Source organism: Seriola dumerili, unplaced genomic scaffold (genome assembly GCF_002260705.1).
Source record: "Seriola dumerili isolate Sdu_G_001 unplaced genomic scaffold, Sdu_1.0 BDQW01000273.1, whole genome shotgun sequence".
Lineage (NCBI taxonomy): Eukaryota > Metazoa > Chordata > Actinopteri > Carangiformes > Carangidae > Seriola > Seriola dumerili.
Window position 1 is genome coordinate 1,391,085 of NW_019174528.1, and position 18,216 is coordinate 1,409,300.

Here is an 18,216-nt window from a genome sequence, read left to right on the forward strand (position 1 = left end):
ATATGAGAAATCAGGTCGGACCGTTTGGCTTGACTATCGGTTCCATGTTTTACCTCGCTATACTTTAGTTCAAAGGTGTGGGAGCTCCCACCTGTTGTCTGTCCTACTGTGTGTTCTGTGTTACTGTAGCACTTTGAGACTTTGAGTTTCACTAAATGAAAAGTTTAGCACATTGTGTTTTTGAAAATAACGGACAAAAAGCCTTTCACTATCACATACTGAAAAGATACAATCTACTTGGTTTCGAGAGCTTTACTCATCTTTACTCTGCTTTTTCCGAATTAGTTTATAAATGTATCAGCAGTTTAACCCTAGAGTCTCTCTCCAGATATATGAATGGCATCATAGGTCTAAATTTGGACAATCAGTTTTCTCCATAAAGGGCTGTCAACTGTGGAACACATGACCAACTGAAATCCAGTTAGCTCCAGATATAAATTCCTTCACAACAAAGGCTAAGTGCTGATAAAAGCAAACCAGAGCTTTACTTATTATTAGCTAATTGTATTGTTAATTACAATTAATGTTAATTGTCTTTGTTTGACTATTTGTATTTTGTTGTGCTGTTGTCGTCTCTTTTGAGAATGTACATCTGCATATTATTAGCTAATTATAGGATATTATCAATTGTGTTGTCTGTTATGTGTTGTTTTTGCTTTTAACCGATTTAATTATACATGTAAAAGCCCAACTATGGACAGGAGTGGAAAATAAGCAAAAGCTATAAACTCTTTGTGCAACACATTAGTTTCATGCCGTCTTTTGAAACTATGTTAAATTACACTGTCCCAATCAAATAAATAAATAAACTACAAAAACAAACAAACAAAAAAACAACAACTCAAAAACTTGGTTGTGGTAATTACCACTGCACTAGACAAAGTCAAAGTAAGCATGTATGCTTAAAAAAAAATAAAAAAAAAGATGTTTTACAACTTCCTGGAATATTTAGATGGGTTGACCAAAGGAAGGCATTGCTTCTTTTAAGGCACCACTCATTAAATAGTTCAGATACCATTCTCTAAAAGAGAACCAATAAACTTTGTGTTCAGCTTGAGCTCCAACACAGCGTCACTGACCAAAGAAATCACTACAGGAAAGCAACTCGACAATAACAGTCAGAAAAATGCAGGGTGCACTGGTGGTTGTTAAACTAGCGGAAACAATGTGGGGAGCCTCCAGGAAGCTGGGGTTACAAGGAGGTCCGACCAGCCCAGAGGCAGGGCCCTGAGCACCAAGTATGAACTGACAGCAGTGAGGATACCAATGCTTTCTGACAAATCCCTTCCCACGACCTTAGGACAGTGCAGAAATTTCATGCATCATCCCACAGTTATTCGTCCAGAGTTCTCTGTTGATACGACTCGGCTCCTTTCACACGGCACATAAAAATGTCCCAAATCAAACTTTCCCCTCACATTAGAGCTGCACGATGTGGAAGAAATTTCATGTTTTAAATACCAAATATCTTAGCAATGCGATGCGACTGTGGAAATTCAGCAAAAGACAGCATAAAATGCCAAATGTCCATTAATGCTGTTCATAGAAGAATGTTTCTTTTTTGTTACTTCGCAAAATAATTAATTGATCAGAACAGACCTGTCTGAGGCTGCATTAAAATAAATAAAAAAACATAATAATTTCCAAATAATTAAGGATTATTTCTTTTTCTCCACTAAATAACAGACCTCGTCTTTTTCCGCACATTTTCTGCACCACTCAATTCTCACCGTCTTCCACTACAGATCACAGAATACGTCCCCGAAACCTGTTCCATTAGATGACTCATTATGAGCAACATATTCTAAATACTTTGGATTACTTCAACATTGTCTTACAATTTATGCAACAGTATGAATTAAGCAGTCACGCAATACTGCTTACTCAGACTATTATTCATGTTTTCTTCCACTGTATCAACATCGCTAAATCCATTTGAGTCACTCTGAAAGTAAATACAACACTTGCTGTAGAGGTGCAACACATCATATTTTTCCTGAAACAAAGGTTTAAAAAACACAATTACGTATCCATTCATTTCAACAGAATACCAGCGTAACTACAGTGTTTTACAGTGTTAATGTTGAGCCTTAATGTTGCTAGGCTAGTAAGTGTTTTCAAGTCCATCTACGGTGATTCCTTAAGAGTTTGTTAGCCTTAAAAGTGTGTTGTTAGTCCAGTTTAACGGGAGTTTCTGAAGACTAGATTGATCTGATGTCTCATTTTGGGATTTTAAAAATCTAATCTCAATCATGACACAAGTTTGTGGTATAAAATCAGATCTGAAGCCATGAACATAGAAACAAATTACAGGATCAATATTATGTTTATGCCCTAAACTCTTCTACACGGACAAACCAGAACAAACCGAGAGCACACTCAGTGCAGTCGTCAGTCTTCCCCTTGGTATTTGACTGCCATGCCATCTGACACTCTGTCAGTCTGTCAGTCTGGCTGAATGCCTGACCTGCCCATCTGTGCTATGTCATTGGCACTATGCAAACAGCACAGACGAAATATCACTTGGCTCTGGCTGCAAGATATCACCAATTACAGTCCCTTGATAGCCTTAGATGTTGAATTACTCATTATGGAGCACATTTATCTGTGTCCCACAGCTTGTGACCAAAGATGTCTGCTTTTCTTCTAGATGTTTGTTGTGGTGATACCACTTCCATTAGATTTTAATATTGTTAGTTCAATTGTTGATTTTGCTTACCAGACATGCAACGCCAGGTATTTAACACCAAAACATGGCACGATATAATGGTCTGTCAACCTCCCACAAACTAAACAGGAACAGAAATTAAATCGATGCTGTTATTGATCCTCATACAATTGCCAAATAGAGAAATATTCCTGTGCTTGTTGATGGAAATGATCTATTAATGTTCTTGTCATCACACTGAGAGCCCTGTTTCTTGTCCATGGGTTTGGTAATTTCCTGACCTTCAAATTCCCTTTGCCCGTCTGTGTTGGTATTTTGACACCACACACAGAGCACACGGTGCACAGGTCGGAGGAGCTGCACAAACAGGTGGTAGGTTCTTTCAATTGAGGCAGTGCAAAGCGAGTTGTCTTTATTTTGATGAAAAATGTTGCTCAGAATAGACGTCTCTGTTTCTGGCGCAATGTCAATCTGCTGCCACTGAGCAAATGCACAGCAGTGATGGAATAACACTTAAAAAGTAAATAAACCATTTTAACTAATCCCTCCCCAGCAGGTAATTAACGTTTATTGTGTTAAAAGCAGGAACCTCTTTAAATCATTTATCTATAAATTAGTGTGAGAGATTCTGACAGTGTCTGTTGTCCACAGCTGCTTTGCACTGAACTCAGCTGTCAGTTAGGGGTATAACAATCTATCAATCTAGATCAATACATCAATTCAGTGATGTCACTGTGACCTGTCAGCATATTGACACCAACTGGGAAATGAAGAATTATGTTCCTCAGACTAGGGATCGACTGATTATTGATGGTAATATTCAGCATTTTCCTATTATCAGTACTGTTGTGTTTTCTTAACCAATAAAATAAAATATCTCTGAGTAAACGTGTTACTGCGTACAATTTCAAAAAGGGGAGGGATAAAAGATCTTATTTGGTGATAATAATAATATATGATAAAACTATTAAATTAAAAAAAACATCTCTAAGCTGCCAGGTGAATCAGTTCACAGGTGAGAACAGCACCAATATCTACCAATTAATTCCATTCAGGCTCTTTGCAGCCTGTACATACAACTGATAATTACTAATATACACTCAGTGTTCAGTTTATTAGAAACATCTAGCTAAAACTGATGTAGCCTAACACAACAGTCCTGCAGTAAATCCTCCTGCATGGAGGTTATAATGGTCACTTTTTATTTAAATTGTTTTAGACAGTTGTTGATGATCATTGTGGAGGATGTGTGTGGAGCTGTGTTATATTATACAGGTGTTTCTGTTATTTACCTATATTCATTGATATAAATGGGGTGGACAAAATAATAGAAACACCTGGACGACACAGGTGTCCTTCTACAGCAGTAGTTTTGTGCTGGCATATCGGCTCCAAATATCTGTTCTCTCCTTGATTACCAATAATCGGTATTATTATATATTTAGAAAGAAGTGTGTGAGGAGTGGAATATACACGGTAAAAAACCTGCGCCTGTAACAGACAACTCCAGCAACATGTCCGTAGTCGACCGGAGTAGAGAGGCAAACCTGCCACCACGCATTAAATAAATACAACCTTTTATGTTTTGACAGAAAAGCACAAACTAAAACAGAAACTAAGGAAAGGTGCAAATGATGTGCATACACTCAACAAAGGTGACATCATCACAGCTGATTAGCTACTGTGACCAGTGAAAAGCAGCAGCACCACCACCACCACCACGTGTGAGGAAGATCAGCCAACTGTATGATGATGATGGCCAATGATTGCACCACTTAAAGCTAAATTGTTGGAGCATTTCTGTATCTCACAGGAAGACTCCACTTTAGTAACAGAGATGAGGCAGACTATAGAAACAGGAGCTTGAACGGCAAAGTGTGGACGTGCAGCAAGTCCTGCACAGAGGCTCTGACTTAGACCCAAGGTTCAAGATGCTGCCATTCCTAAGTGGGGAGGAGAGAGATGCACCTTTCCAGTGTGTAATACACAAAGCGGCAGGGCTGTCAGACCAGAGGGATCATATCAAAGATATGATGCATTACAAGCAGCTGCAATGATAAGAAATGGTACACTTCCTCTCTAAGTGGGCGTGGTCGTAATTGCTTGTTCATGTCGAAACATAACAACAATACAACACTGGATACAGTATGAATTTTCATTGTAAAAAATTTTAAATTGATGACATGATTTTTGTGATGATGTGTACCAAACAAAAAATTTTCTCTTACGTCTGGAGAATATGATGTGTAGGCTGGGGGCATCTCTCTAGTACCACAACGCACAACAATGTTGTGACACATTTTACCATTATCATAGAAATTGCAGCTCCTGTGATTTGGACATTGCACTCGGCCATATTGCGATTTTGATGATTGTTTTGCAGACCTGGTGCAAATGCTGTTGTGTCTCATTTTATGGTCTGATGTGATCATTTATGACAGTAGATATTAAACTGACACAACATTTTGGTTCTATCATTCTTGTATGCGAGTTAAATAAAAACCCACACCATGCAGACTTGAGGTGCTGTGAGATCAGATCATGTATTTCTGCACCATTTAAAACATCAGCATGATTTCCTGAAAGCAGCCTCTTTCCGTTTGTTGAGCTGTCATGCGTCACTGTGTTTGGCACTGCTGCTGTTTCTGAACGATGACAGCAGCGATGTGATGGCAAAGAGTGAACTTATTAATTACCACACCCTCGCATTTATATTCCACCTCAGCTACACCTACATGAACCAAAATAGCAGGTGCGCTTGAAGAGACACAGTCAAACAAACACACACACGCAGTCCGTGCGCTTGCGCGGTTAGAAAAGGTTCCTGAGCTGACAAGTTAGCTGCTTTCAGTATTGCGGGCTGACCTGTTTCTCCACCTGGGAGGATCATGCTAACCCATGAAGCTCCTTCTTCCTCACACACTGCAAACAGCACAAAGTTCACAACACACTAGGAATCTAAACTGGGTAGCTACTCACTCGTGACAAAAACACAAGATATAGCAGGGTAACACATGCGAAAATCAAACCATAACGTCAAATAATAGATGTCATAGCCAAAACTCCGTTTAGAAATCTACCAATAGTGCTATCTAGAGCGTTTAAATTGACTGCTAGACGTCGTCTTATATAATGTAAGTAACACTCGCTAAAATCCACTTTTCAATTCGGCGTTGTTGAAAACACCAAGCAACAGACACAGCTACGGATTTTCAACATTTAAACCTGGTTTTAATCCCCATTATGTTAACAATAACCTTAAGGTAACGTTTCACCACAATACAGCATGGTGGGCGGTAGCAACCGGCGTGAACTAGGTTAACTTTAGTTTAAAATAGGTGCTATGGTTCCACGCCAAACATACCGGAAGAAGACCACAATTACGAGGTGTGTAGCTACGTTGCCGGGAAAAGCAATGAGACAATAAACTACCAGCCGTTAGTTAGTTAGTTAGTTAGTAAGTTAGTAATGGGGGGGCTATGCTAACGTTAAACACTACATGACTATTCCCAAGCGGGATCTCACTTTATTTCCAAGCATTTCGTTTCGCTTACGTAGTAAAAGTGGTCGCCAAACAACGGCTGAACTATTCAAAAAGTTAGCGTCACACTGGGGACGACATTACACACGCAAACGGGACAGGGTTAGAGGTTTAAAATTGTAAGGAAACTCACCCATTATGCCGCCGTTTCCGTCTGCCTCTCCAACCAATGTTTCTCCGCTTGGCATTCCCTCTAACAAACTCAACACTCAACTCAGCAAAGAAGTAGTAGTAGTAGTAGTTGTAGTAGTAGTAGGATACGCACGTTATTCGACGCAACGGCAAGTAAGTGACGCGAGAACGCCAAAGCAAAATGCGTACGTTCTCCTTGGAGAATACAAGTTGCGAGTTATCGCGAGATTTATACCAAACAGCAAACTCAAGACCTACATTTTTAGTCCGGTTTTATTTAATTTTATTTATTTATATATTTTAAGATGTTTTACTGGTATGTACTTTTGTGTTCTATGATTATATAATATATTATTATTATATTATTGTTTTACTTTTAGTGCCTTACTTTTATTTCTGGTTATTAATTTTATTTCTTTTACTTTCTTCTACTTCCAAGCATCTCCTCTCTTTTAGCACTTTATTATTTTATCTTTACTACTTTGTCTTCATTTTTTATTTGATTTTTTTTAATACCCTACCATTTATTTCTGGTTTTACTCACTTTAATACATGTGTTCTGTTTTATCATTTTATCATTTTATCTTTATCGCTCTGAGATTCATGATAGCATTTGCTCAGTTCCTGTTATTATTGTCTTATTTTTTATTGTTTTTATTTATCATTTGGTCATTTATTGTTCTGTGTGTGTGTGTGTGTGTGTGTGTGTGTGTGTGTGTGTGAGGGGTTGTTTTTTATTACTTTTATTTTGTAAAGCACTTTGTGTTACATTGTTTGGGTTAGGGTTATTGTTTGTTGGAAAAGTCTGACTGATTGATTGATTGAACCAACTACCATGTAAAATTACAACCTCATGCTACGCTGAGATACTCTTTCTCAACTGTCTCTGTCAATACTAATACTAATAATTACATACAACTGGGCTAACACCAACAGAAACCTAATGACTGTGTGATGAATAAAGACCGATCAACACTTCTCTCATTATAACTAATGAGGGAATTATAACAATCTACACATTCGCACACTTCCCACATAAGAAGTTTTTTTCATAATAATCTTTATGACAGTTCTAATACTTTTATATACTTTATTATTTCAAATTTAACTTTATTCAAATTTTCAACCATTCTGTGTCATGCCATCAACATAATCTGTAAATTAGGAGGCTATCTTTACATGCACACTAGTCCCTGTCATGCGTTATCCTGGTTTTAACCATATTCAGGACATGACATAGAACATGACCTGATTATCCATATCAGCTTATTGTTTGTCTGTGTCATTTCTGTACTGGGGGAGCAGGTGTTATTAATATGAGGCTTTCACTTAAGGCTGCCCTGACTACATTTAAGGCTATAATGCAATTATTATATCATTTTATATAATATTTATTAATAATAAATATAATTATTATTTTAGTTATCTCTTTTTTCCTGTAATGATACAACTTTTAAGTGCACACACCAAGAGAGAAGATGTGTTTGTGAATCTGTTGTAGCAGAAAGGAATCGGGGCAGGATTTAGAAAAACTCTCATTAACATCAGCATTAACAAAAACCTCAACATTGCCAAGCCTACAGCAGCACTGGAGAGGTGTGTGCACCAACTGCTGTTATATAACTGAAACTGAAACTAACCCCTGTTTTCATATATTCTGTGGCTCCCTGTGAAAGATACGCCTCCAGGAGAAAACATCTGGATTTAGAGCTGATAAGCTGCTTATACCAAAATGCCTGGATTTGCCTGCCTGTCATCAATGACATAAAGGCCTTCGTTCATTTCTGGACAGCCTAATTGTTCCTTTTGATGAACCTGGCGACTCAGTGAGTTGAGGACACGTCTGTGCACATACAGTATAATGTGAGAGTCTCCTGTCAGTATGTCAATGAACTGAGAGCACTGTGTTTTCTCAATGAAGTAAGGGGCGCACTGGACGGCAGTGACTGACTTAAAAGTGGTTCAGGAGCAATTAAAAAATATTTCAAATAGGACAGTCAACAGTGCCATCTAGAGGTTATTTACATTACATACAATTTACAGTAGTTCTTTTTCCAGGTTTCATGGAAGGCTTGAGTCCCCACTCTGGCTTTATTGTTTGTTTGTTTGTTTGTTTGTTTGTTTGTTTTTTCAAGCACAAAGCAGTGAACTTTGACTATGTTTGACATTGTTTCTTGTTTTATGTGAAAAAAAGTAAAAAATAAAAATAAAAATGAATAAATAAAATAAATATGTATATATTCTTTTTTTTCCTTGAGTGCCCACTCTAGCTTGTGTTTTTTTTTCAAACTCAACTCAAACGTTATATACCTATTTGATTTATAAACTTAATGTAACATTACTTCTTGTGATATGTGGTTTTTACTTTAGACCTTGTACAATCCCAGTGTGGTATGTGTGTGTGTGTGAATATATATTATATCATATAATATATGTTAATATAAATGACAACATTCAACCTGGGTTAGCCTGTGGAGGTTTCATCATAAGCCAATATAAAAGGTGAATTTAATCGACGTTAATCTAACGACGTTTGTTTGTGTTTCTCCACATGTGACCCAGTTTAAGTGACTGCGTTAGTTAATGGCGCAGCGTTAATGTTGGTTAATACATTGTCCATCAAGACGTCGTGATAGTTCAAGTTAAGATAACGTTGATGTTTACAAAAATGTGTAGACAAATATTTCATGTATAATATTGTTGATTAATATTCAAACCAATCCTCAACTGAAGCAGACATTCATGCACCTATCCTGACAGCTGGACAGCGCAACTGTGACAAATTAAACATAGAATACAGTTGTGAATGAAGGTGACAGGTGAACTTCACTGTCACATTTGCTATAAAGAGGTGGATAAATCTTATTTAGTAACAAGTATAAATTTATAAAAGAATGTAAAATAATACTTCATAGCTCTGAGGAAAGCAACAGTCTGACAGTTGACTGGAAGCTGTTGCAGCCGTCCATAAGTGATGGAGGGAAGGTGCAAAAAGTCCAGGAGCGCTTATTCATCATCAGTCTTAGTGTTAGAAAACGTTTTACACTTGTTTTTACAGTTAACGTTAGCACACATGCTAACTTCAGCTACAATAACATTACAATTACTCTCACATATATGATATTTGCAATTAGCCTTGTAAGACTAATGTAACAGTTGTGACAGCTAACCGTGTTAGCAGCATCTTCGCACGGCTCAGCCAGGAGCCTGTTGCTGTCAGGTTGCTGATGCAGGTGGGTTTACCTGGTGTCCTCGAGGACACAGGTCAGATCCACCCCTCCCTCCTCCCCAGCTCCACCCTCTCATCCAGATATGGTTTATTCTGGCACCAAAAAACCAAGATGGCGACGTCCAGTAACCCAAACTCGAGGCTTCAAAACGGCAGTTCACAAACCAATGACGTCACAGCAGTTTGCCACTTCACACACACACACAGACACACACACACACACACACACACACACACACACACACGCACACACACACACACACACACACACACACACACACACACACACGGTACAGTATACAGAACACCACATGTTAGTGTTTGCAGACCGAAGATCTAGTTTATTGAACAAGGTTCCCTGAGCTGATGGAATCTGGGGGCCACAGCAAATGAATTGATCATTGTCACATTTGTACTGTTTTCTTTTATGCTATATGAATCATATACCATAAAACCCATAAAAATATACCATAAAAATACCATCATATAATATGGTGCATGCACAAACACACAGCCTAGTAAAGTCCAGGCAGGAAGACAACAGCAAGAAGCTCCTGGGTTCAGCTTCATCCCTGGTTCTTTCTTGCAGTGTTGCATGTTCTCCTTGTGTTTCCTCCAGGACTCTGATTACTAGAACAAAGACATGCACATTTAATTCACTGAGGACTCTCTCAGGTTTGAATGTGTGTGTGTTTGTGATTGTTTGTTGTTGTTGTGTGATAAACCCTTTTCCTGCTTTCCTCCCAGTGCATGCTGGGATACATTCCAGTACTTCAAACTCTTTTTGTTTGAAGTTTGAATGTTTGATGTGATGAAAAAAAGTTTGTTACATTTCATCCAGAATTACAAAGTTTGAATGTAGAAGTCACATAAATATAAAACTAATAAGATTCACCCTGAAATTACAGAGAAGATCTTTAAATTGTTCATATGGACATTAACCTTTATAATAACAAGCTACGTTTTTAATTACAGATAATTACTGTCATTTTACACAGATTTGTATGTAATTTAAGAAAGCAGAGAAAATACTGTACAAATAATACAATAATTTTTCTTTACAAAAATGGGAAATAAATGTAATTCATTATTATTGGCATAATGCTTAAAATAGAAGTTTGGCTGTTAATTCACAAATAATTTCTTTCATTTTACAGACTTTTGTTCACAATTAAAAAAACAGAAAATTATTGTTAGAAAACTTAGTTTTTTCCATAAAATTAGGATTTTTTACAGTGTACCCTCGGATCAGACCCATCTGTACCGTCTGTAGTGTCAGTTTGGGTTGACATAAGTGGGCTACTTCCTTCAGGTTGGAGGACTGTCATCGTCATGGTTACAATAATAAAGGTTAAGGTTGTGGAACGGCCATGGATAAAACAAACATCCACCCTGACCCCCATGATGTGATCTAACTTGCTCCTTTGCCTCCGTCACTACTACAGCCACTGCAGGTTGCTTTCCTCGTCCCTCATGATGTACAGTATTGAAAACTACACATCATGTTGTTTGTGTGACTCTGCTGCCCTGCTGTTCAGTCACTGCGTTATCTCATAATGCTCAAAGTGTCAGTGTGGGTAATATAATGCAGCTAGCATGAGCCTGATTTGTTTTGTGACTAATGACATCGTTACATAAGGAAAAATTGACCTTGTACTTGATTGTTGTGCTGAGAAGCACAAATTCTGAGAGATGCGGTAAAACGATGAATGAGGTCGAGCAGCCACCAAGACGAAGCAGCGTGAGATTTAATAGCAGCACTCAGATGAAATCGTGGCACATAATAAAGCCATCAGTGATCCAAGTAGTGTTTCCATGAATCTAATTTCACATTGAGGAGATGGGATTATTATTCAGCACCTACACACAATTCCAATTTCACCATCAGCAAAGTAATTTCCTTTCTCAGATGTTAAGGATCTCATTGGCTGAGGTGGAAGGGTATCATCCACAGTGCCAATATATTGGCAAATGACTCAACATATGCAAATATTTCCTGGTCTGTTATTCAGCAGTGGAAAAATGTTGAAACAAACAGCGGCTTCCGTCTGTTTTTCATCAACACTGTGTCTCTGTTCAGCAGCAAACAACCGTCCCTTTGTCAATTGAGAGTGGGTTTGCTTCGTGCTCATTCCATGCACGGTATCTATTTACTGTCCCTTTGCAGCAGGGTGCTCGGGGAGGTGCACATAATGCACTCATGCATGAACTACACGGGCAAGAGAGGATAATGATTGGAGCTGGTGGAGGAGCTGCCTGTCACCTCCAGCAGCAGCTCATTAGGAAAGAGAAGAAGAAAGTGGACTCTTCCTCCCAGAGCAGACCAAGGGAAGCTGGAGAAGTGTTGCAGCCCAACAGTTCCCTCACTTTACACATTTTAACACCCGCAAACTCAAGAGACAGACGACGCCATTTCATATTCCATTCATTTTTTTGTAGGCGCCACACAGACTGTAGGCTGGGCTTTGAATGAAGTGATTTTATTGTGGATCTTTCAATGGAATTAATTTGATTTCTGTTATTAATTTGATGGACCAAAAGTCAGGGGCATTTAATTACTGGAAAACAGAGATCAAGAGGAAGTCATCAAAAAGATATTTAGAAAACGTTTAAAATGAAATGACATCTGTGGAGCAGAGTCAGCTGTTGGCTTTGTGATTTATTTATATCTAATCATCATTTATGTCTTGTGAGAAGCATTACGACTGCATCATTAGGAACAAATTAAACAAGTGCGCCCACTACAGCACAGAATATAACAGCAATAGAGTGTTTCACAGTTTTCTCACCAATCAACATCAGTGTTACATGATGCAAACATGTGGGCTACACAAGGTCATTCTTATATTTTTGGTAGATCATTGATCTTAGTGCTCTAAGCTAACAAGTTAGCATTTATCCACAGAAACGTCTTTCTTTAAGTAATAAAACTATGCTGATGGATTGTCTGGGTTTTGTATATTATTATATATTTATCCTGTTTATCCAGAGTCATATAAAAGATTAGCCATTTGTGGGTTTTCTGAGGTCACCATGACCTTTAACCTTTAGCCACCAAATCTAATCAGTTCATCCTTGGGTCCAAGTGAACAATGCCCAAGACTGCATTTTGTGAGGTCAGCGTGACCTTGACTTTTGAACTTGGACTTTTAGCCACTAAATTCTAATCAGTTTGTCCTTGAGTCTAGATGAACGTTTTTACCAAATTTGAAATGTAGAGCTGGTCATGGTCGTTAGTACTAAGCCTGCTCTCTCTGCTTGGTGTCTCTTATGTTGAGTTATTCCTCTTCCTCCTTTAGTAATTATGATACATGGAATCAAAGTAGTTTATTTGCTGTAATGGAGGCGAGTCTCAGTGTATTGGAAGTGCTCCTCCTCTTCCCTGCAGTTCCCGAGCAGCCGGGAAACCAGAGCGGCTTGGTAGACTGCAGGTCGGCACTCTGCTGACCAGTGGTGGAAATATCATCAGTCAGTCAGTCAGTCAGTCAGTCAGAATCAAATGACTGGAAAGTTGCGAGGGGCTGGCGTTACTGGAGGACAGGTGGGAATGGCGAGTTAGACAAGTTAGTGAACATGGCAAAGAATGAATGGATAACTGAATGAATGTGAATGAACTGTGGCAGTGCAAGTAATTCTCTGTGTTCCTCTGTTTGCATGTTTTCACAGCTTCAGTACAGTCTGAAGCTGATGACTAACACGGAAAAAACTTCCACACAGGGATGGAAAAAGGAGTTCTGTCCAGATGGTAATTGTCAAACCCTGGTCTCTTACTGAGCCCTGTTTGTTCTTATACATTTTATTACATTTGAGAGACGCTGGCATTTTTCCACGACTCCCTCCACTCCCCAAACTTTTAAAACTATAGAATAACAACCTGAGCTCAACACTGAGAATTGAAATCTCTTTGAAACCACCTACTCCGTCCTACACAAGGAGGAGGCTGCGAGTTAGTTTTTTTTTTCTTTCTTTCTTTCTTTTTTTTTGAGAACGTAGCACATAAATAAACTTTCAAAATAATAGTATGAGGCATCCACTTTTCACAAAGCACAAGCTGAACAAAGAGGCTTTCAGTGGAAGTCAGCTTTGATTATTCCATCCATGAATCAGCTGGAGACTTACCCAGAGAAAAACACACCTTCGAGGGCTTCAGATCCAGATTGTGAAACTCTGTTGCACATTTCCAATGTTTATCTTCATTGATATAAAGATTGATCAGATTTCAGTGTTTGGATGAGGTGGAATGAGATTAGGGAACAAATGATAAAAAAAAAAAAATCATATCATGATTATTTTGATAGATGTGGTCACGTTCATATTTCACTTTCACTGGAAAAAAAGAAAAATGATGATGATGTAATTTTTGTTGCGTCTGTAAGCGTCAACCTCCAACACCGAAAAATGAAGCCAACACTAAAGTGCTGAAAATTGCAGTTCCTCTAATGGCCACTAGAGTCTGGCTCCAACAGTGAGTCAGTCCCCATAGACTCCCATGTTAAAATGTCCAACTTTACAGCAGAAATAAACATGTTTACAGCCTGGTACAAAAACTGTTTTGGTCTCTAGAGCTAATTTCCTCCTTCATGACACCTGTTTATATAACTCACCTGTTTACATTTTATTTAGGCTTAAAGTTACTTACAATTGAGGGCTTGGCCTCTTTGAGTGACAGGTGGTCTTTGCTTCACATATAGTATATTTGGGTTTTGCACTTGGCCATATTGTGATTTCGATAATTATTCAAATAATTGTTCAGCACTAAATGAGAGTGACTCTGATTATTGTGGAAACATAAAAAGAGCAAGTCAATATTTCTTCATCTGACTCATCTGCACAGACACACACACACACACACACACACACACACACAGACACACACACACACACGTGCATGAGTTTGATTCCTCAAAGGTCAGGAAGTGAATCAATCACAGACTGGTGACATCTGTAGCTGCACATCCTCCACACTTTCCCTCATTAATACAGAGCAGTGAGAGAAACAGAGGAAAAAGCTCCTGCCACATGCTATTGTGCATTTATACAAAATGGCATGTTTTTATTTGCAAAGTACAATGAATTAATACAGTGAGCCAGTGTTTTTTGTTTTTTTTATTTAATTTTTTTCTTGGTTTTTCATCTCCCAGTTTAGCTGGAGTCTCGGGGGAGTTGGGGAAATGCATGTTAAAGCAGTGAAAGAACCAAGTGAGCGTCAACAGTCATCAGGTGTGAAAGTGACTAAAAACAGATTGTCTTAACGGGGTGTGCTGCGCGCGCTCGCTGCTCCAGGTCAACCCACATACTGTACACTGAGCAAGAACAAGAGCTGTGACCTCATACGCGGGAGAAATCTGTTTGTAGTGTTAAAAACAACTACAGTAGCAGCAGAGGTAAAAACAGGAGCATTGTGGGAGTTGTTGTGGCCTCGATTTCTCAGACTCAACACAAATGTTTCCACAGGGCAAACAACACCTTGGTCTTACATAATGTAACTGTAAGAGTGCAGCTTGAAATGTTTACCATATCTTATATAGGGAGAATGCAAAGAACGTGACAGATGTGAGCAGGAGGCGCATTTTGTTTATGGAATCTGGTGTGCTGTCTCCAGGACAGCAAATTCTGGATTTACATGATGCCAGAAATACATGAAATAAGATAAAATGAAAGGAACATACAAATAGAGAAAGTTGAGCCATTAAAATAATAATTAAATATAAATAAGGAACTGAACAAGGGATCAGAATAAATTATATTCAGACACTTTTGACATTTTAATACATTTGTTAAAGGGTTTTTACCCAGTTTTTATTTTAATTAGATAATATATGACATTATATATTGGTAATGAAATGGCAAGCCAACATTGGAAATGAAAAGCTTAGCTTTAGTTAGCTAAACTGTAACTAAAGGCTAAAGTTAGAAGCTAGCTAACATTAGCAATAATGTGTAGACAAGAAAGCATAGTGTATTAAACAAGCTAGATAATTAGCTACTGCTATGAAGCTGTGTATTTTTAAGTCAAAAGGGAAATAAAATATACCGTGAAACAATGCATACTTTCTTTATTTCATTTTTTGTATGTCATGCCATTACACAAAACCATGATAGTCAGTGCTAACATTATCATCCTTAACTGTGAATTAGTCTACCACACACTGCGGTTGGTGCACAGAGAACTGTAATATGGTATAGTATAATTGAGTTTAACAGCTTTGTTACATCAACATAGTTGATATAATTTCTTTTTTCTAACTTGCAAAATAAACTTAAATCGAGAAACAGTGAAAATCCTAAACTAAGAGTTCACAGCAAATACCAGAGATGGATAAAGAGGACATAAATGAAAAAATAAAATGTTGAGATAAGTATTCAGGCACTTAGAAATACTTTCAGTTCCTTGGCTACACTGTGCTTCATTACATTGTACATGCATTTTACTGTCTACTATCCTGATCCTGTCATGAGGAGTATGAGATTGCCTCTACAAAGACAAGGCTAAGGGTTGGAGCACATTCAAGAACAACTATTAAAGGGATTTCAAGTATTTCACACAACATCAACGTTCATATTTACATGTGATCCTAGTCTTCTCTACCTACATATTGTCATTGCATCATTTTAACAACCATTACTGTACAACTTCTGTGACCTGAAAGGAAATTTTTACAAGATACCACCAACTCCCAGCATCTAACACGTCACCAACTGTGCAGGATTTATTATTTAAAGTGGGTTTTATATATGAAATAAGCTTTTTTTTTGTGAAAATAAAATTTTTAGTCCCTTTTACGTGTCAGTCATGTGATTTTTTTTATCTGGTCCTATGTTTTAGTGGGCTCCAGTGACTGTGATGATGATAGCATCAATTTTCTCTTCACCCGCTGCTGCTGCTGCTGCTGGGAACATTACTGTACACAGTGTTATTAAAGGGAAATGATGCATGCATTGGCACCTTGACTTGGAATAGGAAGGTTTGTGTTAATTTGTGATGACTGAGATGATGATATACTGTAGTGTGACATCCATACATGTGATAAATCTGTCCTCCCCCTTGAGAGGGCCTGGTAAGAGAGACATTAAGCTGGTAATAAATAAAAAAAAGCAAACTGTAAAAATGACCAGCTCTGTCTGGGAAGGACTGAACCAAACCACAAAACACCAACAAAAAAGAATCCACTGAAACTGACATGTAGTCTTGTGCTTACTTGTGATCAGTGCAGATAAACATCTAAAATTCATTCTGACGAGAACTGATTAAACAACAGCAACAAACCCAGACTTCACAAACTGAAGAAAGAAATGTACAGTACCACACAGAAGCAGCCTGTCCCATCACCTCCTCCAACCTGAGCAACCCTCTGATACGACCCACAGGAGTGTCTCCTGAAACGGCCCCTACGTCGGCAGGCGTACTGGACCTGGGTTGTCATGGTTACAATAATATGTAACATGTGCGTTAACTACCTTTGCTTGGTTAGGTTTAGAAATAGATGGTGATTTGGGTTAAAATAAGTGCTGCCTCAACATTACACGGTCTTTGTTGTCATGGTAACAGTATTAACAGCTGGTTTAACATGGGAATCGAACACCGCTCTCCTGTGTCATATTCACCCGTCCACCACAACCTACGTCACCGATCTTTTCCCTTTGCTCCCGTCATAATTACTACGACCACTAGGTGTCGCCTAGCAACAAAACGTAACTACGGGTCATAATAACCTGCTGCACAGACGACCTGTGGGCTTGTTTTTTACAGGACAGTCTCGTGTGTCCAGAGGCGCCGTTAAACCAGAACCAAAAACCTCAGGTTCCAGAACGTCTTGTTCAACACTCTTGGTTTTTTGACAAAATAATCTCAACTCACGGTCGATTTAGTGCAGACGACAAGACTTTGAAAATCTCAGAGTTTAATGTGCTGCTGGAACCACAAAACATTTCTTCTCCTGACTGTTGTCACGTGGGTGTGAGGGTGTTCAGACAACAACAACCAGATGTATTGATTCAAAGATCACTCTAGCTGAAGAGACATCTGTGACGGCTGATGAGAAAAAAAAGAAAGTCACTCGTCGAAAAACACCAGTTTGTTTATGTCCAGCGAGAGATGGAGCTGGACAAGGGCCAGAGTTCAGTCCTGCCCCCACCTCTTCTTCGAACTCTTTGTAGCCATGGTGTTTTGTTTTGCAGTGTCCCACAGTTTCCTTGTGTCTCTCCTCCCGTCTCAGACTTGTGAGAATTTCAAGTGCATCTTGTTTTTGGTTCTGATGGAAAGTGATGGAAGCGCCTCGGACAGCTCACGTCTGACTGCAGGATCTGTCGTGACAGGCAGGAGTCCAGATTTAATGCCGACTTCAGCGTCATCACATGACCAACAAGTCCTTGCATATAGAGAGATTCCTTTCACCAGACAAAAATGCAGATATTGGACAGATCTGCAGAATGGCAATGTTTTTTATTTTCTATGCCAAAGTTTCTAATATTCTCACTTTCTACACTGTCTGCACATGGCAACTGAGTTTAGAGAAAGCTTGTGGTTAAGCTGTGGTTAGGGTTGGTGACTAAAACAACTGGTAAAGGTTAGGGAAAGGTCATGGTTAAGGTTAATAAAAAGGCCAATGTTAAAACTCAGTGAGAGGACGCTACACGGCCTTCTGT

The 18,216-nt window shown here is 38.6% G+C and overlaps 1 protein-coding gene across 2 annotated transcripts in view; it reads right to left on the reverse strand.

The window, feature by feature from the left end:
- Positions 1–6,504, reverse strand: part of LOC111230530 (septin-7-like) — a 30,364-nt gene extending 23,860 nt beyond the window's left edge. For both annotated transcript variants that reach the window (XM_022757289.1, XM_022757288.1), the window contains exons 1-2: positions 6,343–6,504; positions 5,869–5,870 (exon numbers count right to left, since the gene is read on the reverse strand). In XM_022757289.1, coding sequence (XP_022613010.1) covers positions 5,869–5,870; positions 6,343–6,397 — 57 coding nt within the window. In that variant the 5' untranslated portion in view covers positions 6,398–6,504. The remainder of the gene's footprint in view (positions 1–5,868; positions 5,871–6,342) is intronic.
- Positions 6,505–18,216: the final 11,712 nt, after the last annotated feature.